The sequence below is a fragment of the Ornithorhynchus anatinus genome, chromosome X2, assembly GCF_004115215.2.
Source record: "Ornithorhynchus anatinus isolate Pmale09 chromosome X2, mOrnAna1.pri.v4, whole genome shotgun sequence".
Taxonomy (NCBI): Eukaryota; Metazoa; Chordata; class Mammalia; order Monotremata; family Ornithorhynchidae; genus Ornithorhynchus; species Ornithorhynchus anatinus.
Window position 1 is genome coordinate 23613235 of NC_041750.1, and position 27912 is coordinate 23641146.

Consider the following 27912-nt stretch of genomic DNA (forward strand, 5'->3'; position numbering starts at 1 on the left):
CCCTCGTGGCACCATTCTGGCAATTTCCACCTTACAGCAAAATAAAATTTGAAGCCCAAGAACACCGACTTGTGCTAGAGATCACATTTAACCCAACTTTACACACCGAGTGGATGTGATCTCAAATGCAATTATATTTACTCTGAAAGTTAATGAAGCTCCACAGTCTCCTCCACCAGACTTAGGGACACTTTGACCCTTTTCCTTTTTTTGAAGCAGCTTAGCACATCGCATTAATAGTCAACACTCTACTCCTGACCCATTTCAAAACTGGCATTAGACTGAACCTTCAAGGCAAATAGCTTCCTGCAAGGCTACTCTAAACTTCAAACACAAATATACCTGGTAGTCTATTCATGTTCACACCTTGAGCAGAAAGACCAATTCCCATGTAACTGTAAAAAAGAAAAGCATGTTATTTGTATTTTTCATTAAGTTATGAACATGATTCATGACATGAATAGGCACCCGCCTGAGAATCCTGAAACTGATCATCTTGATAATCTGGCTGGACAGTCAAATCTTAGATTGAGGAGATCACAAAAGATCAACATTAACAGACTGTTTCAAAAACGCTGTAAATCCCTTCCAAGTGGCTCTACCTCCAAGACTTTTAACAAAACCGTACTTTGCTTTAACCAACACAGAAGGGTTTTGTTTGTTTGTTTGTTTGGGAAGAATCGAGGAGATATTATAGGATCAAGTTGTAGTAGAATCTAAAGTAAAGAGCAGTAACTCCCATTTGATTTCTTGCAAAGACCACATGGTACAGAACCGTTGAACTGTGAGCAGACTAGGCACGATGCAGCTAGGGAAAACCCGGTGGGTCCAGAGAAATATTTTGCCTCATTCTCTTCCCCTTCACCATCCCACGTAAAGCTCTCTACCTTCCCACCTCCTCCACTGGTCTCCTCAGACCCAACTCTGTACGCTTAGACTCTCCCTCCTCCTATTAATGCTACTACCCGGCATACATGACTGTATGCTGAACTAAAACACAGACTCAATAAACCAGAGATCCAGTCACGCAGGAACTGCATACAATTGTAGGATTACTTGGAAAAATACCTAGTTATACCAAGAAAGGCACAGAATCTCAACTGGATATTACTGGATAAATGGAGAGGAGAATTCCTCCAAATAGATTTCAAATTACAATAAAGACACACGTTTCTAAATTTACACCATTTTAGCTTTAGAGCAATAATCCTCTGGGGGTGCAGGGAAGGAGGGAAACCCAGGAACTAAGGGGAAACTACTTAAAAAGCTGCTTCACAACGCTTCAGCTTAAAACATAGCTTTCGGTAACCAAGTGTTCTTAAGTCTGAATTCTGATATTAGAAGATTCACACTAACTAGTTGCCCGCTTATTTTGTTAATACTATATCGGGGGTGTTTTGTGATCAGAAACTTCTCCACGTAAATCAGAAGCTTGCAAACCAGTCATCAACCCACCAACTGCGAGCCGGCTCAAGGGCCACAGGAGAATTTAGGGAAGAGAGTGGGAGACGTGAGTGGGTTTCTTTTTCGCAGCAGCAAAGGGCCCAAGAAGAGACCAGAAAGCTGGAATCCCCTCAGATATCAACCACCCTCCTTGCTCCTCTCCCAAGATTCCCACCACTTACCGCCAACATCTGATGGAGCCACCCGCTAGGTTCAAAGATTTCATATATTGGTCAGGGGAGGAAGCCTATTTCAAGACCAAAAAGGGGAAGCCTTCCCAGCCCCAATTGAAAAAGCCTACCCAGTTTGAGAGATCGGACCACCCTGCTCTAATAGCACTGATTTTTTTTCTCACTTTCCTTTCACCTCATTTAAAAGACTGTTGGCCATTAAAAGATCATTTTAAAGTCTGTTGGTCAGTTTAGCCAGTTGATTCTTCTACCAAGGCATAACATCACATATCTTAAATCTATAGGGGAACGTTAAATCTAAACACCCTTTTAGGAAAAAACCCAAACATTTTTAGTGCATTTGCTATGTAAGTACTTGAATCCATTTTCAGAAATGCCCATCATTCATTTCCTTCCCATTACTGTAACTGGACTCTCAAATAAGAGCTTTTTTTTTTTTTTGGTAAACCCACGCATATCAGAATACTGATGCAGATTAGGAGATAGAGAATAGTTTGGGGTTTTTTTAACCTAAAAACAGGAAACAATATACATTGCTTAAGGTTGCAAAGGAAGTTTCATTATGTCTTCCCTATGTTCTACCTAAAGAAGCAGAACCACCCAAAAACTAAGAAAGCTTTAAGTTTTCTAACACATTCAACTGGGAATATATCTTATTTTTGAAAGTAAATCAGGTAACCAAAATTGTGACTTTGTTTTTGTGTTCTTCATTTTGTTTGCATATATCTTCATATACACACACACACCTACATATGCATATATAGGTTTAATAAATAAAATCTAACAAATTTTCAATAATTCCATATCAGATAGCCGGGGCAAAACGGCTTTGACTTTATCAGGCCTTTCAAACAGACAATAAATCAGTGTTGGGGAAAAAAGAAAAAAAAATCACAATTACTTTTAAATCTGAGGCAAGGGTGATTGGGTGTCTTGCCATTGCTTCAGGCTCTCCTTGTCCCTTCTGCCTCCTCAGTAGCAAAAGGAAGTAAAGGAGGAAGCCACGGTAGTGTGGTTTTGCATCACTTCATTACCCTTTATCGGGGACCGGTAGTTCTACGTGCAGTCGACGGTGGCATAAAACAGCTAGAACCGAACGCTGAAGTCCTGCAACATTACAGGATCGCATGCCCCGAGGGGATGGTGATAAGAGTTCAGCTGCAATGGGGTACCTCATGCCTCCAGAGGTACCTCAAAATAATGATCATAATAATTGTGGTTTTTGTTAAGCGCTGACCCTGGGCCACTCCCCATACCAAGCGCTGGGACAGATCCACGCTAATCAGATTGGACCCAATCCCCGTCCCACAACAGGGCTCACAGTCCAAGCAGGAGGCAGAACAGGTATTCTCCATTGTACGGATGCAGAAACTGAGGCACAGCACAGAGAAATGACTCGCCCAGGGACAGACAGCCGGCAAGTGGCTGGGATTAGGTCCCATGACTCCCAGTTCCGGGCTCTTTCCACTAAGGCCAGGTTGTTTCTCTACAGTGGCAGAACAGAAGCGTGGCCTTTGCTTTCAACGGGTGACTCCAGCTTTTAGTCTCCCACGGTGGAGATTATACTTTCCCACAATGGTTCTGTTTTCATCACTCCCCACTACTCTGGAGGGGAGGATGCAGGGGCAGGCAAACAGCTGCTGGTGAAGCTAGGTGCAGATTATTCATGCATTCAATAGTATTTATTGAGTACTTACTGTGTGCAAAGCACTGCAAGGCCAAACTAAACAGGCAGGGCCTTTAGTTCAGATTCACGAGGCTTTCTTTGGTGGAAACTACCTTCACCGACAGTGGGCAATGATCACTTTGATACTTACTCACATTTCTTGGATATTGGGTCACGTTCAATTTGCTGACCCCTTAACCAGGGCTTCCCAAATGACGTAATAATGCTGTAATGGAGCAGCGGCACTTTGGAGAATATCAGGTCTCAACTTTGAAAATCCAAGACTGGCAATTAAGACTTCACCTTCACAACTTCCTGAAAACTCACCTCCATAAGCCCTTTTTTATGCTATTTAAACACTATGTGCCAAGCACCATACTAAGCACTAGGGAAAATACAAGAGGTAATCAGGTTGGACATAGTCTGTGTCACTCATGGGGCTCTCAGTCTTCACCCCCATTTTAGAGATGTGGTAACAGGCATAGAGAAGTTAAGTGACTTGCCCAAGGTCACCCAGCAGAGCCAGGATTAGAACCCAGACCCTTCTGACTCCCAGGCCCACGCTCAATCTGCTACGCCACGCTGCTTCTCCAGCAGTCCCCAGGCCACATCACCCAAACGACTATCCCAGCATTTACCCACATAGCTGCTTATTCTATTCATTTTTCCCATTTCTGTATTCTTTTCCACTACACTTTAGCTATTACTGCGTGTACTAAGGCTATGCAATGTGCGCCTGCCCATCTCCCCCATTTGAGTGTGCCATTCGCTGTTCATTGTACTTGCCCAAGTGCTTGATGTAAAGTTCAAAAAATACTAAGAAACACAAACTTCAGTTGCATTTGAAATCAAAGGCTTTGTACTGCTGGAAACAACAACAACATACAAGTCAGATGGAAAATGTTTCCCCTAAAAGTCACCCAGAAAAATGGAAAGTGAGGTCTAAAGGGTCATCTCCAAGACTTCTAGAGTTATTTGACATTCCATTTTTGAACCTGCCTACTCATCTCAAGCAGTTCAACTCACTTGCTATTCAGATAGAAATGCAAAGCTGCTGTACACAATTTTCTCCTTCCCGCTTCATTTTTCCCAAGTTTTCTACTGAACCTTACAAACTGAAGCGTGCTGCGCAAGCCCATGACCTCATTTCCTAGAAATCACCTAGGCAAACTCCACGATATGGAGGAGTTACGTTCCTCAAAAAACTGGTTATATCATGGACGTTTTCCTATAATCTTACATCTTGTAGATCAGGATCTATTCCAGAATTTAGTAATAGTAATGGTCTGGAAAAACAACATGAAATTCCTTCATTTGCTCTATACTGGAAGATTAAACGTCACCAACTCTATTATACAATCTTTGTTAAAAGTAATTCAAACTATATCATCACAAATTAAGTGAGGAGCTGCAATACGATAATCAGACTGCGGGAGACTGTAGATGCAAAAACTCAATCTGGTGAATGGGGAGTTACTAGGCTGTGAGCCCGATGCGGGACAGGGACTGTGTCCAACCAGATAACCAGGTACCCATTCCAGTGCTTAGAACAGTGCTTGGCACATAGCAAGCATTTAAACACCACAATGAATTAATCTGTGGTTTTTCAACCTCTGTGAAGAATTTGTCTAATTTAAGGGGTCACCACCATCTTTTTTTCATAAAGTACTCTATGGTTGGCTAATTCTTTCCGACCATCCCTGTGCACCTTTGAACTTCTCTGTCCACTGGGAACTATTTCAATCACCTTGGTATCCTAATCTGATTTGTTGAAATCTGATGTCAAATTTCTTAATCCCCAAACTGTTGTTGGTATGGTCAGGCCATAATCTCTTCATCTGCTTTGGCGCCTGTCAAGATTTCATGAGGTCCTCAGTGGACAATGACAATGATTCCTCTGAATCAGACGCAGTTAACAAGTCGACTTCAATGCTCTCCATTTCTCAATTAAGTTGCCTCCCCAGTCCAACAACTTCTTTGGCTATCTGTTCGGGGGTGGGGCTTCTCAAAAATTTAACAACTGGGTAGAGCTTCCTCCAAAACCATTCATTCCCTGTGGTGGCTTAACCTCAGCCCAAGAAGGAGAAGGCGGGGATGGATTTACTTCCCTGGAACTTGGGGGTGGGGGAGGGTGGGGAGGGGAAGAGGCACCAAAATCATACCAACTAGAGGGAGGAATCAAGGCTTGAGGTATGCCTGTATCTGCTACTTTTACATCGCTGTATTACTGATGAAAGAAAGCAGAACTGTGATTGTGTAGATGCACTGCAACTGAGCTTTAGAAAGAAACTAAAACTGGGTGAATATCCATGAGTAGTATAATGTGTTGCATTTGGTAAATTTGTAAGAGATGAATTTTTATCGCCGGCATCCTTCCTCTGACCATAGTTTCAAGCCAGCATGATATATGGAATTATCCCGACCAACTGTCAGGCTCAAGTTAATTGCTCCGGGCACTATTTAATAATAATAATGTTGATATTTGTTAAGCGCTTACTATGTGCCGAGCACTGTTCTAAGCGCTGGGGTAGACACAGGGGAATCAGGTTGTCCCACGTGGGGCTCACAGTCTTAATCCCCATTTTACAGATGAGGGAACTGAGGCACAGAGAAGTTAAGTGACTTGCCCACAGTCACACAGCCGACAAGTGGCAGAGCTGGGATTCGAACTCATGAGCCCTGACTCCAAAGCCCGCGCTCTTTCCACTGAGCCACGCTGCTTCACTATTTGACTCGTGGTACCTCATTTTCCAACTTCTGCTTCCTGCCTCGTGGCCTGACTGATTTCCACACCCCTCCCTTATGGCACCAGGGCTGGAGCTGGGATTTGGGTGTCAGCCAGGATGTTCGGACCTGAGCAGTCCACCTCCGGCTATCAGCTTTACAGCTGGTAGGGTTTGGTTTTCTTTTCCTTTATGGTATTTGTTAAGCGCCTACTTTGTGCCAGGCACTGTTCTAAGCGCCGGGGTAGATACGACTAATCAGGTTAGACCTGGTCCACGTTCCATATGGGCTTCAGTCTTCATGCCCATTTCAGATGAGGGAACTGAGGCACAGAGAAATTAAGTGACTTGCCCAAGGTTACACAGCGGACAAATGGTGGTGCCAGGATTAGAACCCAGGTCCTCCAGACTACCAGGCCGTGCTCTAACCACTAGACCACACTGCTTCTCTGTTCTGCTGGTTTACTGATCTGGGGCCTTCATTTTTGATTCCTGTATTTTTTAAAAAAGCTTCCATTATCTGCAAATTGTTGCCCAGATTTTCTCTTTACTCTGCATCTTTCTTTCCCCAGCTAGATTTGTGAGTCCCTAGTGGGCCTGGGCCCATAAGTAAATTATTTATTTTGGGTTCACTCCAGCCCTTAGTACAGTGCCTTACGTATTGAAAGTGCTCAATAAATACCATAACTAACTAGCAAAAAATGCTAGGATTCAGTTGGCAAGATTAAATCTTAGGTACCCGAAATCTGAGCATCTGTGTTCTGTAAAATTAATCTGGGATTAAAGTAAACATCCTAACTTTCTAAATTTACCCAAAATTTTCCTGCCTGGAATTTTTATTCAGAGGTGAGTTGAACAGAATAAGTCACCATTCAGAATAGTCTTATTTCAAATGCTCTCCAGTTTTTCCCCCCCAAAAAGAATCCAGTCTTTCTAAAGAAACTGTTTATGCTTCTCCCCACCTGGATGAATGATACACTAGATCTTTTCTACTAAAAGACTCCTTCAGAGTTTGTTTAAAAGGAGCAACAGCACTGAACCACAGTCACTAAAAATCAAAAGATTTATGCACACGCCAGAAGACGCGGCACTGAAACAAGACTCCATAAAGCAGGGCTATATAGGGGCATATACAGAATTTATGGAACTTGGATCCCAAAGCGCCTAATGAAGACAAAGAAAAAAACTGAGCATGTGCGCATCCAATGCTAAGGTGTAACCACACTACAAGAATAGTCTAATGTTCTCCCAGTAATGTTCAGTCCAAACGATATATGAACCTTAAAGGGAGTCTAGAGAGGAGGCAAATGAAACCGATGAAACAGACAAAATGGTCTGAATATATGAACCTTATATGAACCTTAAAGGGAGTCTAGAGAGGAGGCAAATGAAATCGATGAAAGAGACAAAATGGTCTGAATACTTAAATAAAATTACAACCTTCATCTTTAAAAGCCCCTGAGTTTAGGATGTAAACAAGAGGAGGTTTTTTTCCACTTTATCCACAGAAAATAACCACAGTACAATTCGATGGTCATAAATGAGCCAAGAGTCAATTGGGTAGAACCCCTTTCCCATGAGCCCAACATGTTGGACTGCATCCCACAATATAAAAGATCTTACTTGGTCAGTTTTCTATTTGAGTTTAATTTTACTCATTTAAATAGCGCTTGGGCCTATCTCCACCTAAGTTTCAAAAATAAATTTTGACGGCAAACCGGGCTGCGACCGAAAACCTCTCTACTAGTAAATGAATTACCTTAAGTCTGGATTCTACTGGTCTTTGGAGACGACTGAACACCCGGAGGCTGATTTGCCAGCGCTGGAAAGTTGCTGAACTCTGGCTCCTGTAGCAGCCTACAAGCAGTGGGGAGTGGGAAAAGGTTCCAAAAAACTGTCCGGTCCCTTATACTGCACAGGTTCTGAGAGCACCCCAAGAGGTCAAGCCGACAGCCGGATGAGTCCAGCTTGCCAGGAACCCACACGGCTGGTGCAGAAAGCGTGACAAAAAGCCAATTCGGCTTGGCATTCGTGTCGCCCCTTTTCGGTTGGGTTTCTATGGGGTCGGAACAGCTCATTGTAAAATGGAGAACACAAAACCCTTGAGTAGAATTTTCCCATCTGTGGTTATGGAGTACCGTGGCTATCTCTAGAAACTCGTTGCGGGCAGGGAGTGTGTCTACTACCTACGCTATCCTGTACTTTCCTGAACACTTAATACAGTGCTCTGCACACAGTAAGCACTCAAATATGATTGATATCAGAAACTCAGGAAAGAAAATATAACATTTCCCCAATTTTCTTCCTTATTTACCTTATACAAGGTCAACTTGGGGAAGAGATCTGAGAAAAGAGACACTTATGCAGAGGGAAGACGACTTCCACTAACCTTCCACCTCACAGTGTTTAACCCAAGGAGGCACCTGGCTTTTGCAGACCTTCTAGAAGGGACTTTGCCACTGACGTTGCATAGCAAGGTTTCAGAAACCTGGAAAATTCCTCCAGATTAATCCTTGTCAAACTCAAAATCTTTTAGAGACGATACTCAACGCGTCCAAAATTTTGTTTTGTTAATTACTTTCCCTGACCATAGTGAATGCTCTTTGGCATTCATATACCATCAAGCTTTACGAACTCAAATACTGCACAGCAGAGGATTCCTGAAATGAAAGTGCATTCTGATGACAGCACTCACTTTGGAAACTCAATTCAAGGCAGATATTAATTTTAAAAGGTAATTTAAAATAAAAGGTTACTCACTAAAAACTAAATAACCATGCACAGGGTGAATGGTTTGACAAGTCCATAAAAATCTGCTTTGCATGCACAGGAAGATTATTTTAAGATTTACATTCAGGTGAATTCATAAGGATTTTAAAAAATGTTCTGATCTTAGCATGCTGCTTTTCCCAATGTTACCTTAAACCTCTAAATCTGCAATAGAAGGTTTTGGCTGAATATAAAAATAATATCTATTTGAGCCCAAGCCATCCTACCAACACGATAGGGGGAAATAGGATGCGATGCCCAGTTACCTCCTGCTGTTTACTACTGTTTGTCAAGGCAGGCCAAGAGAGTAGGCACATTTGTTACAAGATTAACAAGATCTCACTCCAAAGTAGAACCAAACATTCAAGCACTTTGGACTCCAAGATCCAGACAAACCAGTCTCCCTACCTTTTCCATGGAATAGTATTAATAAATGCAATTAAGGGGCTACCAACAGGCCTCCCTGCACTTTTAGCTTTTGAAAATAAAAGCGTGGCCTTAGAATTATTATCCAGGACATTAAGTACTTTTTAATTTCTGGACTAACAAGTGGGGTGCGACTGTGTATAAACACAAAAATCCAAAGAGTTGCTCATCTGGAAAAAAAAAATGTTGCTCTTCAACCAATGTTATATACCAAACATATGCTGTGTGCAGAGCACCATATTTAGTACTTGGAAAAATACAGAAACAAAAGACTGCTCCTGCTCTCAAATGACTTATAATCTAATCTGAAAGTGTGGGCTCCACTCTCAATTTTAGAATCACTTGGGTAGACAGAGAAAGTGATTACTGATTTCTCCAGCAGCCAACCTGGGTCTTTTTAGATTCACTTCAGGACAGGCTCTGGAATACTTTTACTCTGAGGAGAATTTGCCTACCGTTTTATCCACAGAAGGCGTCTCTGCCTTTTGACTCAGATCATTTGAAACATCGGTCTTTTGTGAGTGTCTCTGAGCCTGTGGATGTGTAGGTCTGTGGACTTGGGGGGTGTCTCTATGCAAAAATCCTTTGCAAGCCAAAATCCTGAGGTACAGCCCAGCCTGACCCAAACACCAGAGAAGTGGAGACTCCGAATCAGTCTGATGCCCCACTGGGCTCCAAATTCACGTCTCTAGATGGTAAGTTTGTTGTGAGTAGGGAATGTCTACCAGCTCTGCTTTACTGTACTCTCCCAAGCACTTAGTACAGTGGTCCACAAACAGTATGTACTCAAACAAGTTCGACTGATTGATTAACTCTAGACTGGGGCAGAGTCGCATGTTCAGTATGAAATACCTCTGCTGCTGGTCCCGGAAGCACTCAACACCTGTATTTACTATCACTACTAGTGTTAGCAGACCCTGGCTCAGACTTCCTTTAGTGATGGATCTAAGGGACCAAAGGGAAATACAAAAAGGACATAGGAAAATCTCACCTAGCGACTTGTAGGTAAAATGCCCAAATTTCCCAGAAGCCATCTGAGCATGGGGTTCTTTTAAATTCAGGAGAACTCCTCACTCTGGCTCTCTAATAATAACAATGATAATGTTGATATTTGTTAACCACTTACTATGTGCAGAACACTGTTCTAAGCACTAGGGTCTCTCTCTCTCTGGAATCATTCTTTTCCTGCCTTGCTGTAGAACTGTAAATGTTGGGGAAGGTTCTGCTAGGTGCCATTTAACAGCATGTCCTTTCAGAACATGTCTTCCGACTTGGAGAAAGTGTAAAATCAGAAGGCTTGTGTGCTTAGAGGAACGAATAGTAATTTGGCTCTCCCTTTTTTCTCCCTGAAATTACCTTGTTTCTGGGCCACACCTATGAATATCTCGGAAGGTAGAGCAGAATCACAAATTTTTCTCAGGCTCCCTTCCAAGAGTCCTAGCAGATCAGCCTTCCCTACAGGCCACCTGGATGTTGATTCAAGTCCCATGGCTACTAATCACATGCGACAACACCTGAAAGGGCCCGCAGCCCAACAACTATTAATAAGGTATGATGTTCGTATTTTCCCTAGTTGACCGATCCTCTGAGGTTCTTAGAAGAACTGCCAAGGTGAGATGTTAACGGTGGCTGTACTTCTTCAAATGCTCTTTGTTAAGCACTGGAATCAGGACACTTACTAGGAATCGCTGCCCACCAAGCCTATAGGAACCAAATTGGGAATGCATAAGTCAGTCTAGGAACACAGCCCATGAAGGCCTCTGGATTTGGAGGTGGGAGAGAGAATAAAGGACAATAAAGGAGACAGTGAATGCCGGGAAGAGTAGTTAGGCTTCAAATGAAAGGATGAAAATGTCTGTGAATGAGATGGCCCAAATGAAACTCAGACAGTCATATTTTATCACTCATTTTACTTCTGAAAATGTTCCTAAAATACCACTAATGTTATACATGTAATTAAATAATGCTAAAATCTAGGGCCTGCTTTGCTATGGTGAGCTTTCTCCATTCTTGAGCATGGGATTTAGCAAAGACAACCGGCTCAGGTGTCAGGCGAAAGGATTTGCTTCAGCTGGAGTCCCAAGTGAGACGGGGATATTTTGTTATCCCAGAGGTTTAGCACTCCTATTACCAACCTCCAAAGTCATCAAGTTCCCATGCAAGTAAAGCCTTTTGGCCTTGAATTTTAAAAGATCAGATTCGACCACAGAAAGCACATATCGACTACAATGAATCCCTCCCTCAGAGAAATAATACCCGTTGCTACTAGTACTCACCCATCTCTTCCTTTGCTAACAATTTTTACTTCAAAGTAATAAATCCCACAGGCGGCTGGTATGGGATGGGTGGCCCGAACTGAAGCTGCATCTTTTGGGGTTTTGCCGTGACCTGTAAAGATGGGGGAAAAAAAAATCTAATGAAGAACATTTATCATAGTGTATATCTACGTGTTAGATGGGTAAATGTAATTCATTCTCATTTATTTCAAGTAAATAAAAGACTTAGTAAGCACAGTATCTCCACCTTTAACTTATAAACTCCTTGGAGGTAGGAATTGAAATCTTTTTTTTTTTTTTTTTTACCACCGCTGTCCTCTCCCAAAGCCAGAAGTACAGTGCTTCGCTTATAGTGCGTACTCAGTAAATAGTACTGACCAAAAATGAGTAGTTTGCCATTAAACACAAATGAATGGATCCTAACTTTGAACTTTTTCTGAACAAAATCTTCCTACAAGGTGTAAAATGTCTTAGTGAAATCAGTCCCTTAGCCAAACTTCAAGAATCTCTATCACAGCACTTAGTACACTGCCTGGAACATAATAAACACAACAGATACCACCATCTCCATTATTTTTATCACCACAGAATTACCTTCTGTATAACTGCAAGCTCGCTGAGGTCAGGAAACATACCTGCCAACTCTGTGGTATTATACTCTCTAAAGTGCTTAGTACGATCCTCTGTATTCAAGAAATATCACTGTTGTTGATAAAGATGATGACGATGAATGCAGTATATGAGAAACGCCACAGTGAATCAAGTCCAATCTAAAGCTCGGTATTCAGTCTCCAAAACTGAGCAAAGGATTTTTGGAGGAGCAGTGAAACAATTTTCCACTGACACCTGTCCTAATGGTTATCGCTGGGTAACCTATGAGCCTTAGATTTCCCCCTCCTAACCTGTTATTTTTAACCACATGTGGTACAGTTTTTACACATGGCATATAAAGGATATCTTTTTAGCAGTTTGAAGACCCTCAGCAATTATTCAGTTTTGCCTAGAAAGTCTCTCAATCACTATTTTGTGAGCACTTACTGTGTGTAGAGCACTGTACCCAGTGCTTGGAAAGAGTTCAGTTATTGTTGGTAGACACAACCCCTACTTTCACGGAGATTATATTAACCAATATTACTTTATACTATTAACCTTAGAAAACACATCCAATGTTCAAAAACTTTTCAACAGTCCAATAGCTACACAAAACACACTGGCAAGTGCATCCAAGCCCTAGTCAATGTTACAACAAAGAAATCACAAACCATCACTGTTACTGCCATTTTCAGGAAATCTTTTTCCACATAACAACCTCAAGGCTCCCCTATGTACTACAGGTTTCTTGTCAGTATCATTGTTTCCAAGTCGCTTTCATTAAAATTACCTTTATATTTACAGGATTTCTATTTGCTGAGTTAGTAGCAATTTTATAATTTTGCACCTCTAAGTGGTCGGACGTTACCTACCATTTGGAAAAGAAAAACCTAACCCAAAAACCTGATGTACAAATGTCCACTGAAAGAAAACCACATTTGTTCCCATCAAATACTTTAGTATGTACATTTATCGATATCATATTCTTCCATTAAATCCTTTAGCTTCTACCTGTCATGTCAGTTAGTACAAGACTCTATGCCCTGGGCCCAGAAGAAATGTAATAAACTCTGCCTCCTTTCTATTACCCACTAGGTTTCCATGGAAATTTGTGTAAGAGAGAATTTTAGGTAATTTTGTCAGCAAAGATCCCCTAAACCTTGTGAACTGCTAAACGTGACCTTATGGATTGAAAAGCAAGACAGCAGCATTAGTAAATGTGGACTGAGCCAATGAAAATACTGTAGGCTAGGAATTCTTCTAATTTATCTACCAGCCATGTCTATGAATTTGAATTAAACAAAAAAAGTGATATTCTAAAGACATCACCCATTCTTTCCGTAGAATGTTTTAAAGGAGGGCCACCTAAGCCACTGTTTGGGTTGGGTTTACATACAAGGTATAATCCTGAAGACTGATCCCACTATATTATTTAAAAAGGATCCATACCCAAAGATAAGAAAAAAGAGGCTTTGGATTTTGCCTGGCTTCAAAATTTCCAGTAAAATTTCTCTAAAAAAGCTCATTAGAGCCTGTATAAGGGCTCTTTTCTTTATCACTGGCCTACACTTCTTTCTTTAGACACCTGGGAGTCAATAGTAGTGAACATCTACAATAGGCTGAGCACTACACCACGTATACATCTGCACTGTATTTAATCTACTGATTAATTTATATTAATGTCTGTCTCCCCTTCTAGTCTGTGAGCTTGTTGAGGGTTGTATCATCCTCTCCCGAGTGCTTTGTACAGTGCTTTGCACAGAGTAAGTGCTCAAAAAATACAACTGAATGAATGAATGTACTAAGTCTAGTGAAAGGCACACAGGCCTGGGAGCCAGGAGACACGGGTTCCAATTCCAGGCTCTGCCATTTGCCTGCTGTGTGACCTTGGGAATGTCACATAACTTCTCTGAGAAAAGAAGAGTAGAGGCCATTAGGTTTGGCTAGGAGGAGGCTGTCATAACTTGATGAGAGCAGGGTTCGCAAAGTGAAGGGGATAGAAACCAAGAGAGTTGGAGAAGAGAAAGTGAAGCCACTGGAGTGTATACTAGACATTCAAGGAGTCTATACAGGAAATTAGAGCAGAATGATGAGGCATCAAGCATGCAAGGGGATCCAGAGTGTTTGGGTTTTGCTTTTTTTTCTTGAACATGTGAATGGCAGTGTGGAAGCATCCAGTGAAGAGCAAAAGATTGAGGATGCAAGTGTGGCAAAAAATTTCTCACTCACACTTGCCTTCCAGCATACACCATTACCTCAAAAGTCTACAGGTCTTGTCTCCATATCAAACCTTCCACAACTATCTGAACAGGCCCCCATTAGGACTGGCTTTAAAAAAGGGCCAAATTCACTCAAATGCCCCTCTGGTTTTTTCCACACTCTGATGTTCAAGTTCAGGATTATGGGTTAGTCATTCATCATGTAAACCCAGCTTTCCTGTCATACGGAGACTGTGTACTTACAGAACCCTGCATTGAGGAAAAATTCACATTGCACTACTCATCCCGCACCCAATACCTGCCATCAGCAGGCAGACCATGGTTCCTTCCACAAGGCATCGTGCCGAATCCAGACGGAAGTGCGTTGTTGGAAGATCTTTCCCTAATTCTACGGTCACATTCGACCCAAAATCCAGAGTGAAAACATGCTTTCTGGCATAACAGAGGCTAAATACATGAACTCGCTATTATTCTAGACTTGAAAAATATCCAGCCATGGATTGAAATCTGAAAACAAACTGATTCTCTGCAGAAAAGATCCCCCCCCAAAGTCTACCCTTGGGGAAGGCACAAAGAACTCAGTGCTCTCCAAGCTGTGTCACCCCAAGAGCTGCCTCAGGGCGCAGCTTGGACCTACTTCCAAAATCCGGGTTAAAAATAGCCCGGGGAGCTCTGAAACTGGTCAGGCGGGGCCTGGAAGTGGCCTAGGCAGGACTGAACAGCAGGACCAAGTGGCTGGTTTCTTTAGACTCCGGGCCTAGTCTTCCACCTCTTCCCACACCGCCCCCTTCTCATCCTCACCTATTTTAGTCCCAAGAGCTTGGCATCCAGGTCAGGCAGGGCCTGGAGCCAGAGGGTCCAGCCTTAAGGCCCAGCAGATAGCTCCAGGACCTTCTAGGATCAAAATAGTTCCAGAGGCTGTGGAACACACTGGCCCAGAAGGGAAGGCACCGGTGCCATCGCAGCCCAGGACTCAGAGCGAATGAGACCAGTGCCCACTGCAGAGCTCTACTAAGCACCTTCACCAAACTTCTCCCTGCATGAAGATTAAAAGGACAAATTCGAAATCCAGACCTGACTCAGGAAACAATGACAACAACAAAACTGGGACTGGGCTGGAAGCTACAATTACTTCTTCCATTGAAGAATTCTGCACCGACAAAATCCCTGCACAGTTAATACACCGCAAAAACGATCTTTCACTTCATTTAGAGAAGAACTGCATCCGAACATACTTCTTCATACAATCATATTTACTGAGCACTTACTGTGTGAAAAGCACTTTACTAAGCACTTGGGAGAGTACGCTCTAACAATTAATGGACACATTCCCTGCCCACAACAAGCATGCAATCTACAGGTGAACGGCACGAAGGCAGACAAAGTTTACAATTCGGTATCAAAATCCGGCAGAGTTTGGGGTGGTCTGGGGACGTGAAACAGGAAGGGGCTTAGGCAACTTCTTCAAGCCTCTTCCCCCTCTCTTCTGTCCTCTCCGGCTACCTCTCAGACCTCTCTTCCCTCTTCCTCTCCAATCTCTGTCTCTTCCCCTTCCTGAATTCTCTCTCTCTGCCCCTCCCTTCCTCCAAGCCCACTGTCCATCTCTGGCTGGCACACATCCTGCATCGTCCCCCGTCCCTTCCCCACGACCATCCGACTGGCCCACGGATCCTTTACCTCCTGCCTGACTCTTCAAAGTGCTGCCAATTGAGGACTGCTCCACGTCAACGCCTCTGCCCAGCCTTAGACACCCCCGTCTCCCGCTCGCTGGCTTCCTGTGGCACCCTGGTCTCTCCTTCAAGGCTCGGGGGCCTTCCTGGCTCTTCCCCTTTCGTGGCTTTGGCCTCTGTCCCCAACTGGAGCCACTGGCAGCCACTGCCCCGTCTCCCCAGGCCACCCCAGCCTCTCACCCCAGTTGGCCTGGACAGCTGATCCTCTCCTCTTCCTCCAGGTTCTTGGCCCTCTCCTTCTCTGGCCCCATTCCCACACGTTCTTGTCTGTTTTCTCTCTCCCTCAGAGCCCACCCCATCTTTCGTTTCATTTTCAGTCTTCCTTTGTCCTTCTTCTCCCACTGTCACAATACCCACTGTCATGACTTTCTCTGTCATCTCAGCTTTTTCCTGCTCTTGTGCTGCACACCTGCTTCCCTCTCGCTCATGCTCTTTTCATTGTTTGCCCACGCAGGCATAGAACATTCCTGGACAAAGTCTGATGCCTGTTAAGTGATGTAGACATTTTGCTGCGTGTAATTTCCAACCAAGGTTAAAGAATATTCGTTTACAGAAGAACTAAACATAGCAGGCATCATATTAAATGCCCAGAACACGCTTTCCCGGTAAGATAAAGTCTTGTCTCTTTTAGGATCCAATTCGGAAGGTAGTGGCTTTTAAACATAACTCATTTAGATTTTTTAAAAAATGGATAACCCTTGAGAAAATTCTGCGAAAGTTCCAATAATAATGCTCATTTCATAATTTCTCAGAGGTTCCACTCGGGATCGGCAGTGTTTGGAAGAAGCTAGACTACTGCGGTTCATCAAGTCACATAATACTTTCCAGCTGTTCATTTTCAAGTCTAAAGCCCGGACAATGAACTGTTAATACGTGAGCTCAGTATCTGTTTGGCACCTTCACATTTGGCCCTAAAATAACTTCTGCTAATACAAGCAACCTAGCAGTGAGGATTCCCACAGATGAGGAAAGTGGAACTATGCAACTGTGCTTTCTTTCCCACTCTATTTCTTTCCCCGTGTCAGAGTCACATAGGGACCAAAACAGACACCGCACTAGTCTAGACGCTTCTTGTATCCCACTGGGACTCCCTCATCGGCCTCCTCACTGACCTCCCTGCCTCCAGTTTCTCCCCTCTCCAGTCCACACTTCATTCTGGTTGAGAATCACATTTATTCATTCAATTGCATCTGTTGGGAGCTTACCCTGTTCAGAGCACCGTACTAAGCGCTTGGGAGGGTGCAATACAACAACAACAAACAGTGACACACCCTGCCCTTACAAAGAGTTTACAGTCTAGAAGGGAGGAAGGCGGTCATTAATATAAATGACAGCTACGTATATAAGTGCTGTGGGGCTGGAAGGGAGGGATGAACACAGGGAGCGAGTGAGGGCGAGCCAGAAAGGGGTGGGAGAAGAGGGAAAGGGGGATTTAATCAGGGAAGGTCTCTTGGAGATGTGTCCTCAATAAGGCTTTGAAGGGGGCAGAATAATTGCCTGTTGGATTTGAGGGAGGGCGTTCCAGGCCAGAGGCAGGTCGCGGGCCAGGGGTGAGTGGTGTGATAAACAAGATGGAGGCACAAAGAGAAGATTAGCATTAAAGGAGCGAGGTGGGTGGGCTGGGTTATAGCAGGAGAGTAGGAGGGAGCAAAGTGATTGAGTGCACTCAAGACCATGGAGAGTAGCTTTTGTTGACGCAGAGGTAGATGGGCAACGACGAGTTTTTTGAGGAGCGGGGAAACACGTTTTTCTAAAACAGTGTTCTGCACGTGTCCCCCACAATTCTCTAAAACCTCCAACGGCAGTCCAATCCTGTCTACATCAAGTAGAAACTCCCGATTATTGGCTTTAAAGCAATCGGCCTTCTCCCTCCTATCTACCCACTCTTCTCCCATTACTCCTCAGCTCATACTCTTTGTTCCGCTTAAGGTAAACTTCTCACCATGTCTTGCTCTGGTCTCTCCTGCTACTGAACTCTTGCTCTTGTCCTCCCTGAACTCTCTCCCACTTCCCATCCAACAAACTACTGCTTCTCCCCATCTTCAAAGCTCTTCTGAGGTCACTGTTCCTCCAAGAAGCCTTCTAATATCACTACCCGCCTTACATTCCCAACTACTGCCCGAGCACTTCCACACCACCTACGTCCTTAAGTACTCAGAACTCTCCTATACACTTATGTTCAACTTTATACTGTATTGCTTCCTTCTAACTATGATTTATTTTACTGTCAGTCTCCCCCTGCTAAAACACGAGACCCTTGAGGGTAGGACTCGTGCCTACCAATTCCATTGTTCTTTCCTGGGGGCTGAGTACCATGCTCTGGCCAAAGTAGGTGCCCAACAAATACTGTTGATTGATTGGCTGACCTGATTTCTGGTGAGAGAGAGAGCACGATGGGGGGTGGCCAACACATCCATTATTTTACACATTCGGAAGTGTTCGGGTGACCTGCTATAATTTGCAGGCACTCACGGACCTCTCACATGTACAGGATTTCATTCATCAGGACCCTCACCTCCACTTTTCCAGAGTGGGAAATATGAAGAAACCACGCCACCAAAAAGAAGGGTTTATAGCAGCAGTATTCACCGAACAAGACAAGTGGAAAATGTAGAAAAAAATAAAAGACATCCACTCCTGCCCTCGAGGAATTGACATTCCTCCTGGATCCAAGGCTGGGTTAGTTAGTCCTCTGCTTCTGATGCGAGGTCACGCAGGGCTGAAACTGTCACTTGACAGCCAGAGCCCTAGGTTACTTTGAATCGTCTGCGTGACCTGCAACGACCAGTGGCGACGATGGATTTTGAAAATAATCTGGAAACTATGGCCATCCCTAGAAAACTGATCGAGAGACCTGGATTCTACACGATGTAGAGAGGAGGATCTCCTGTGAAATTGCTCAGAGACAAATCACAAAGAGGGAGAAGAGTCTCAAGAAAACCCCGAGGGTAGCCTAGGAGCCAGGGACAAGGGAAGAGACTGGCAGACAACCAAAGCAGTCTCCTTTCCTTGGATTCTGCTCGCATATTGAGGGGGTTGGGGGGGAGAGGAAGAAGGGATGGGGTTAGTCCTTTTTAAATCTCTACTCAACAGTGGACCCTGGGCAAGTGGATTTTTCCAAACTGTGGCATCTAATAATATTTGCTGTATATTTTATTTTTGCTCTCTGGACTACCCAGAAACTACAATGTCCAAAAAACCCGAAATAAAATAAAAGGGCAAATAAATCTTGTCACTAAATGGCCAGAGACATGTTCAGGTGAAATTCTGACCTGAACTCCAGCGTACGTGCTCTTAATTTAACGCGCTAGCAGCTTGGTACTTTAAGTCAACATGTCTGAGACTTTGGGTTACCTCTGTGGGGAGCAACTGACCCCCGTGGAGGCCAGCTGGGGAAATTCCCCTGAGGAAGGAGGTATCAGAGGGTGACTCCAAGTTCTCCCCAGGTGACTGCAGTATCCCCAAACTGCTCTTTCAATAATGAACTCAACAACCCAGATTACCTTGCTACCTAAATAGACCTTAAGTCATGCGTTCCCAGTATTTTTTTTAGTTGTATACTTAAAGTATTCCGTTTGCACTGGGCAACTGTGAGGAATGGAAATCTCCTTTGATATGTGAAGAGATGCTTCAGCAATATGTAAGTGTACACAAGTACAAATCTACAGATATATGTTTTATATCTATACTAACAGCCAAGTCTGAAACACGAGTTTTGCATTCTTGCACAGGCTTGCATAAAGGAAAACTCAAGTTCAGATATACAAATACGACCGTTTCTTCTGATGCCACGTTGCACTGCAACAAAAAGGGCTTGTGTTGTCAGGAGACCTGGCCTAAATTGCCTCTAGTCTGGATGTTCCTAGTGGGCACAGACTGTATCTCTCAACTCTACTTTAGTCCTCTCTCCCAAGCACCTACAGTACTCGGCACCCAGCACTGTACAGTGTACTCAGCAAACAGTAACCACTCAATAAATACCACCGATTGCCCGATCCATTAAGAGGTCTAACCAAAATGCGTGCTGGAACCTTGCATCCTGCCAAAACTGTGGGTGGGGCAAATATCCTTCGTTTATAGCGCGTGGCAGTACCGCATCCTCTAGCTCCACTGCCAGCCATTTTTACCATCAGGATTATTGCCGAAGAAAAGTTCTACGTCCACCAGTCTCCCGACTGTATATCCCAAATGGGAATCTGGTGACTCCCGGTGAACTCCTTATTTTGTTCCAATTTGATGCCAAGACAGAAGATGTGGTCAGAGAAGATCGAAGGCTAGATCTGGGCTGTCTGAAAACGTAAGGATAAAAGTGAAAGGGACGGAACCATATTCACACGAGAGAAAATCCAAGTGGTCAGCTGTAATTTCGGATCCTTGGTTTAGAAACTTTATAAGCCACGCTTTTTTATTTGTAGAGAGCCAACTTCTTTGACAGGAACCACTCTTTTTTATACCTAGAGAGCAAACTTCTTTTACCGGAACTACGATAGTTAGAATAATGAAAAATGTAGCATTTGATGAGCACGTACTACACTGCACTGCCTTAAATACTGGGGAAGTTTGAAGATCATCTGGTCAAATACAGTCCCTGTCACAGTCTAGGTTTGATTGCATATTGCCTTGTTTACTGTTGGCATTCAACTACTAATAAGCTTATTGTGGACAGGGAACTTGTATGTCAACTCTCTTGGACTGTATTCTCCCAAGTGCTTAGTACAGCGCTATGCACATAGTAAGCCCTCAATAAATACCCCTGAAAATGACAACACCGAAAGAGAAGCAGTTTGGCCTAGTGGACAGAGCACGGGCCAGGGAGTCAGAAGGAGTTAGGCTAATTCCAGCTCTGCCACTTGTCCGCTGTGTGACCTTGGGCAAGTTACTTAACTTCTCTGTGCCTCAGCTACTTCATCTGTAAAATGGGGATTAAGAGTATGAGTCCTATGTGGGACATGGACTTAGCTTATATCTACCCCTGAGTTTAGTACAGTGCCTGGCACACAGTAAGTGCTGGATACCATAAAAAAAAAAATAATGCCCTTTTTATGCCTCTTCTGCAGCCATTACCATTTACCACTCCAAGGGAAACCGAGATATGGTTAGGGAGTAGAATGGAAAGAGAACACTGGACAGAGTTGTGACACTACCAGCAACATTTAACAAAAAAACCAAACCAAACACAGGATTCAGCTTTGCCACTTTTCCGTAGCATTAACCGCCTCTGGATGACAGACTTTCTGATCACAGACCCGGTTTTAGTTGTAATATTAAAAGCCACTTCTGATTCAGATCTCTTAACTCATCTTATCCTATTCATGTTCCTAGTACTATGGCATTAAACACGCGTTAAATGATCTGACTAAAGTCAACTAACTAGCCCACTGACGAGGCTCCTGAATGCCAAAGCCTCTGAAGCCCTCTACTACCAAACCTGAAAAGTGCTAGTTTGCCGTTTCCCTGAATGCGTATCAATACCGCCACCCGACAATGATTATTGGATTTTGTTTGTTTGAAGGGTGAAGGATCGAAGGTTAGTTAACTCCTTGTGGGCAGGGACCTTGTCTACCAGCTCTAGTGCACTGTACACTCCCAAGCACTTAGTACAGAGCTCTGCCCCCAAGAAGCACTCAATAAATACCATTGATTGACTGAAGCTGTAACAGCCCACGTAAACGAACAGGATCGAAGCACTAGAAGGAATGAGGCCACAGGCCCCGGCCCCTCTACCGTTTCACTCACTGCCATCCGGACGGGGCCCAGAACACACAGCGAAAAAGTTGTTCAAAATGGGGGTCAGTGGAACGTCTTCACGGCCAATCCATTTCCTCTTTCTTCAACCCGGGACTGATTTAACATGCCTTCTGCCCTATTTGTAATTCTATAAAGGTGACTTAGCAGTACTGCCAGCAGATGGCTACTTTAAAGATGAGTTATATAAGGCGCAATTAAGCCCGGAAAGCTAACGGCAGTTATTGGAATACAAGCTGATACGGTAACAAAGGATATTTTTTTTCCCTGTAGCACAATCAATTCTGTAGGGGAAAAATGTGTCTAGCACCGTTCAACAATCATCTCTCCAATCACTTGAGAAGCAAGACCTTCCCCAGAGACAATGTACCCAATTGTTGCCTGAAAGGAAGAGGCTTTGGAGATGGAAAGAGGTTGAAAGAGAATATAAGAGGGAGCCTTAAAACACCAAAACCCTGAAAATTCCTCCCACATATTGGCATTCTGAAATACAAAAAAAAAAAAAATGATTATCTAATCAGAAGGTCTCGAATGAAAGAATGTCTTCACATGCCTAAATTCAAAATTACATGCCTAAATGAAACACTAGGTTCAATTCAAAATTACGCTGAAGAATAATTTCAATTCCCTTTGTCATTTTCCTTACCCCATAGCTGTAGGGTTTTTGTTGGGTTTTTTTGTTTCTGTTTGGTTGGTGGTTTTTTTTTTACCTATAGCCTTGTTTGCTCTGACATTTTTCTCACAGGCCATCTTACTAAAATTACTCAGCTAAATTCAGCACCTCCCATCCAGGGTGATCCATTGGTCAGAATGGCAGAAGAGTACACAAATACAAATACACATACACGCACCCAGAGAGTACTTTCCAAGGCCTCAGTACAGTGCTCTGCACACAGTAAACGTTCAATAAATATGATTGAATACAGGGTGGGACCAAGGAAGAACCAAAAGGAAGTAGTAAATAGAGGGGGAAAAAAGCAGGCACCCATCACACTTCAGTGGTTGGGAAGATGGAAGTAAGGGGAGGCGAGGAGGTAGGGCCAAGTACAGCCCCTGCCCCAAACTTGAGGCAGCACTTCTTCTAGTTGTACTTTCATGCGCCAATTTCAAATTTAGATACTTTCCTTGTCCCATACTAGGCATGTTTTCTGTAAGGAAGCACTAAAAATTTCCCCCCAGATGGCAGTGTACATCCTACAACCTCTAGCCTCACCTTTATTTCAGTGTATTTTTTAAAGAGTATTTGTTTCTTAAAAACTGGTATGAAAAGAAAGCAAGCGCATTTTTCCCCCAAGTACAACTTTTGTGCAAATATACAATTTTAGATAGCAGGACCAAGAAATTGGAGAAAAACTTCACGTAGAAATTGAGGGGTTTGGCAGGCCCCGCTTAGCTCTTCGCTGTGGGGGAAATGGTACGGCACACTACCGCAAACTGCGCCGAAGCTACAAAAACCTAAATCTGCTAATAATTCCCATCCTTTTCACCAGGATTACGGAAGTTAACCAAAGATCAGTTCATTTTGAAATCCGTTATTAGGGTAACGCTTAGACGGTTATTTAAAAATTCAAGGTGCTGTCTTTTCCACCTCATTCAATAGCACTTATTGAGCGCTTATTATGTGCGGAGCACTGTACTAAGCGCTTGGGATGTACAGTTTGGCAACAGATAGAGACAATCCCTACCCAACGACGGGCTCACAGCCTAAACACCTCAAGACGACAGCACCTTGAATTTTAAATAACAGCATTATTTAGAGGTGGAACACGGAGAAAGGAGGAATTTAATATTCAACAAAATTGCAATGTGCATAATCCTTTCGGTGCACTGAAATCACGTCATCTGTGTTTCTGTGGCCATTCTCTTCCTCCGATTAAACAGTAACTCATTTACCCAGTTTCCTCTCAAATTTCACCCCTGCGATACTTCGGGAAGAATTTAACCCCAGTGGGTTTTTTGTTTTTTTTTACCCCCGGACATTCGTTTTAATGGGCTCTTTAGACCCTGCCCTTTTGTAGCCCACCCCAAAAAGAAGCCGTTTCGAATGCGAAAGCTCCTAGTTGAGGACTAGGCCCCCCAGATTGATTCCCAGCGGCTAATGTGGTCGGCTGGATTTTGGGGTCGGGGTTGGTGTCATCTTCGCTTTGACATTTTTCAAGGCACGTTTCCGAGAACACCCACCGCGACTCCCAATGCCCCATGCCGCTGCTTTCTCCTTAAGGTGACGGGTGGGTGGTTTGGCCGTCCATCTTTTGAGCAACGAGAGCCAGCAGATCTGGTAGGTGGCTCGTGCCAAAAAAAAGGATCTTCTTTACCCTGTTTTGCAAATGGAAGGTGTGTCGTCCCCCCGTCCCCTCCCCCCGGGACTTCCAACCCCAGGACAGATGACCCAAGCATGCAAGTGGAGAGAAGGCTGTCCTTTCCCCCTCCCCCCTGGGGTTTCGTGGGCCGAGATGTGTTTTCGTAGCTCAAACTCCCTTCCACTTCCGTGTGGCTTTGGGTGAGAATTGTCGATTTCCAACTCGACCCCTCGGTCTTCCCGGGCAGTCTCTGGCCTGCGCATCGAGGAAAAATCCCGGCCTACTTACTGCGACCCTCCGGAGGTCGGGCCTCCCGGAAAATGGGAACATTACAGGGCCGGGGGGGGGGGGGGGAATCGGCTCCCATTTTCCCCACGCCATCCAGCCCCCGCCCACCGCCCACCCCTCAAAAAAAATAGGGGACAGAAAAAGGGGAGCAAAAACACCGGCGGGCAGAAGGGAAGCCAAGTGGGGAGGTGGGGGGGGGCGAGGGAAAGGGCCTGGGTCCCCCTGAAAACGGAGCGGGGCTGAAAATCGACTGCTGTCATTGTTGATTTGGTTTGGGGGGGGGGGGTGCAGGCCGGGATCCCCTCCCCTCAACGATGTCACCGGTGGGGGCTGAGCCTTAACCCCCCTGCTCGGCCGGGGGCCGCTCCCCCTTCCTTTGGGCCCGGCGGACACGACGGGAAGACACGACGACGACGACGAGGAGGAGGAGGAAGAGGAAGAGGAGGAGTCGACGAAAACATTCCGAGAACAACAACACAGGACCCCCCCCCAACCACCGCCACCAGCCCCCGATCGCGCCAAGTCCGACCCCCGACGGGGGCACAAACCTAGGGAGGGGAAAATAATATCGGGGCGGGGGGGGAAGGGGGAGCAAGCCCAACTCCCCCCCCCCCACCAGCACATAGGTATACACCCCACATCACACACACAGATGTACAGCCACACGCACGTACATCCAAACGCGCACACATACGTACTCCCAAACACACACAAGTGCGCGCCCAAACATACACACACACACACAAAAATGCACAGCCACACACACAAACGGACACACAGACACAAACGGACACCCGACACACAAACACAAATATACACTCAACACACAAATGTGCACCCAGACACACACACACACACAAATGTACACACACACACAAATGCATACCCAAGCACACACACAAATTTACACCCAAACACACACACACACGTACACCCAAACACACACACACAAATGTATACCCAAGCGCGCACACACACGCAAATATACACCCAGACACACATATGTACACCCAACACACAAATGTATACCCAAGCACACACACACACACAAATGTGCACCCCAGCCCACACACGAATGCGCACCCAGACACAGACAGAAAAGGGCAAACAAACAGAGGCCCAAACGTGCCAACGCAGACACAAACGGGCGACGTTTGGCGACGGGTCGCACAGACACGAAGGTGGCCCAGAAGGCGGGCAGATGCACAAACGGGCAACCGACCCGAGACAGAAGTGTGCCCACACGGCCCCAAAAGGACAACCGAACACACAGACGCACCTGTGCCCCCAGAGGCCCACGGACACACAAACGGGGCCCCCAACACACACACACACACACACACACACAGGCACCCGGGTCCAGACCCACACATGCGGCCCTCCACATCACACACACACACGCCCTCGCACATAGACGAGGATCCAGATCCACACATGCGCCCCCCCCAACATAACACACACACACAAACACACCAGGATCGAGACCCACAAATGCGCCCCCCAACATCACACACACACACACACACCTAGACGAGGATCGAGACGCACAAATGCGCCCCCCCCAACCTAACACATACACAGACCAGGATCCAGACCCACAAATGTGCCCCCCCCCACAACACACACCTAGACGAGGGTCCAGACCCACACATGCGCCCCCCCAACACACACACACACACAAACACACCAGGATTGAGATCCACAAATGCGCCCCCCCACAACATAACACACACACACACAGACCAGGATCCAGACCCACAAATGCGCCCCCCCCCCAACATAACACACACACAGACCAGGATCGAGACCCACAAATGCGCCCCCCAACATCACACACACACACACACACCTAGACGAGGATCGAGACGCACAAATGCGCCCCCCCCAACCTAACACATACACAGACCAGGATCCAGACCCACAAATGTGCCCCCCCCAACACACACACCTAGACGAGGGTCCAGACCCACACATGCGCCCCCCCACAACACACACACACCTAGACGAGGGTCCAGACCCACACATGCGCCCCCCCACAACCTAACACACACACACACACACACAGACCAGGATCCAGACCCACAAAGGGGCCCAACACACACACACACACACAGAGACCAGCTCCAGACCCACAAATGCGCCCCCCACAACACACACACACACACCTAGACGAGGGTCCAGACCCACAAATGCGCCCCCCCACAACCTAACACACACACACACACAGAGACCAGGATCCAGACCCACAAAGGGGCCCAACACACACACACACACACAGACCAGCTCCAGACCCACAAATGCGCCCCCCACAACACACACACAAGGGACCAGGATCCAGACCCACAAATGCTCACACACACACACACAATCAGACAAATCCCCCCCCCTTCCCCCCCGAGAGCCACCTGGATAGAGCCCCGCGTCCTCCCCGCCGCCCCCGAGGGGGGAGCAGAGTCCGGTGCGGGCGCGTGTGTGTGTGTGTGTGTGTGTGTGTGTGTGTGTGCGAGCCGCACCTTTGTAGTGGACCCTCAGGTTGTTCTGCGAGAGGCCGATGTAGCTGAACTTGTCCTTGGGGCTCCAGGAGCGCGGCAGCGGCGTGTCGCGCTCGTCCACGGCCGGGTAGAGGCGCCTCAGCCGGCGCTGCAGCTCCTTCTCCTGCTCGTTGAGGGCCGGGTCGCCGTGAGGGAAGGGGCCGGGGGTGGGGGTGGGGGCCGAGGGCGCCGGCGGCGGCGGAGGCGGAGGCGGAGGAGGAGGCGGTGGCGGCGGCGGAGGCGGCGGCGGCGGCGGCGGCGGGTGAAGGAGCAGCGCGGCGGCGGCGGCGGCGGCCCCCAGCCCCGCTCCGCCCCCGCCGGGGGACCCGGCCGAGGCCACGACCCCCGCGGGGCCCGGGGCGGCCGGCGATGGCGGCGGCTGCTGTTGTCCCGACATCCCGGATGGCCGCCGCTCCGCCGCCCCTTCCCCTCCCCCCGCCGGAAGCGGCCGGCGGCGCGAGCCCGCGCGCGCGCGCCGGGGGGGGGGGCGGGCGGCGGTTACCAGGCGGCCCGGCGCGGGGGGAGGAGGGAGGGAGGGAGGGGGGGGCGCGCGCCCGCCGCCACAAAAAGGCGGCACGAGGCGGGAGGCCGCGCGCCTGCGCCCGCGGGCGGCGCCTGCGGCGGCTCCTCGGCGGGCGCGAGACGCGGCGCGCGCGCGCGCGCGAGGCGGTGGGGGAAAGGGAGGGGAAGGGGGGAGGGAGGGGGCGGGGGGAGGGGGGGGGGGCGGGGTCCCCGGATCAGCCGCGAACGCGCGACGTGCCCCGGACGGAGACGCGCGCCCCCAGGGCGCATGCGCGGCCTCCCTCCGACCGCGCCCCCGCTGGCCGCCGCTGGAACTGCGCCCCTCTCTGTTGGGCCCCAGCACGGCTAATTCACTCATTCGATAGTATTTCTAATAACAATGTTGATATGATTTATACGATCGTATCATTTTAATTATATTAATCAACACCCGGGTAATATATTTACAATTATGTTGGTCTTTGTTATTGAGCGCTTACTATGTGCAGAGCA

The 27912-nt window shown here is 46.2% G+C and overlaps 1 protein-coding gene across 1 annotated transcript in view; it reads right to left on the reverse strand.

Moving 5' to 3' along the window:
- Positions 1–27310, reverse strand: part of RANBP9 (RAN binding protein 9) — a 48665-nt gene extending 21355 nt beyond the window's left edge. The window contains exons 1-3 of the mRNA XM_029053055.1: positions 26881–27310; positions 11495–11606; positions 343–395 (exon numbers count right to left, since the gene is read on the reverse strand). Coding sequence (XP_028908888.1) covers positions 343–395; positions 11495–11606; positions 26881–27295 — 580 coding nt within the window. The 5' untranslated portion in view covers positions 27296–27310. The remainder of the gene's footprint in view (positions 1–342; positions 396–11494; positions 11607–26880) is intronic.
- Positions 27311–27912: the final 602 nt, after the last annotated feature.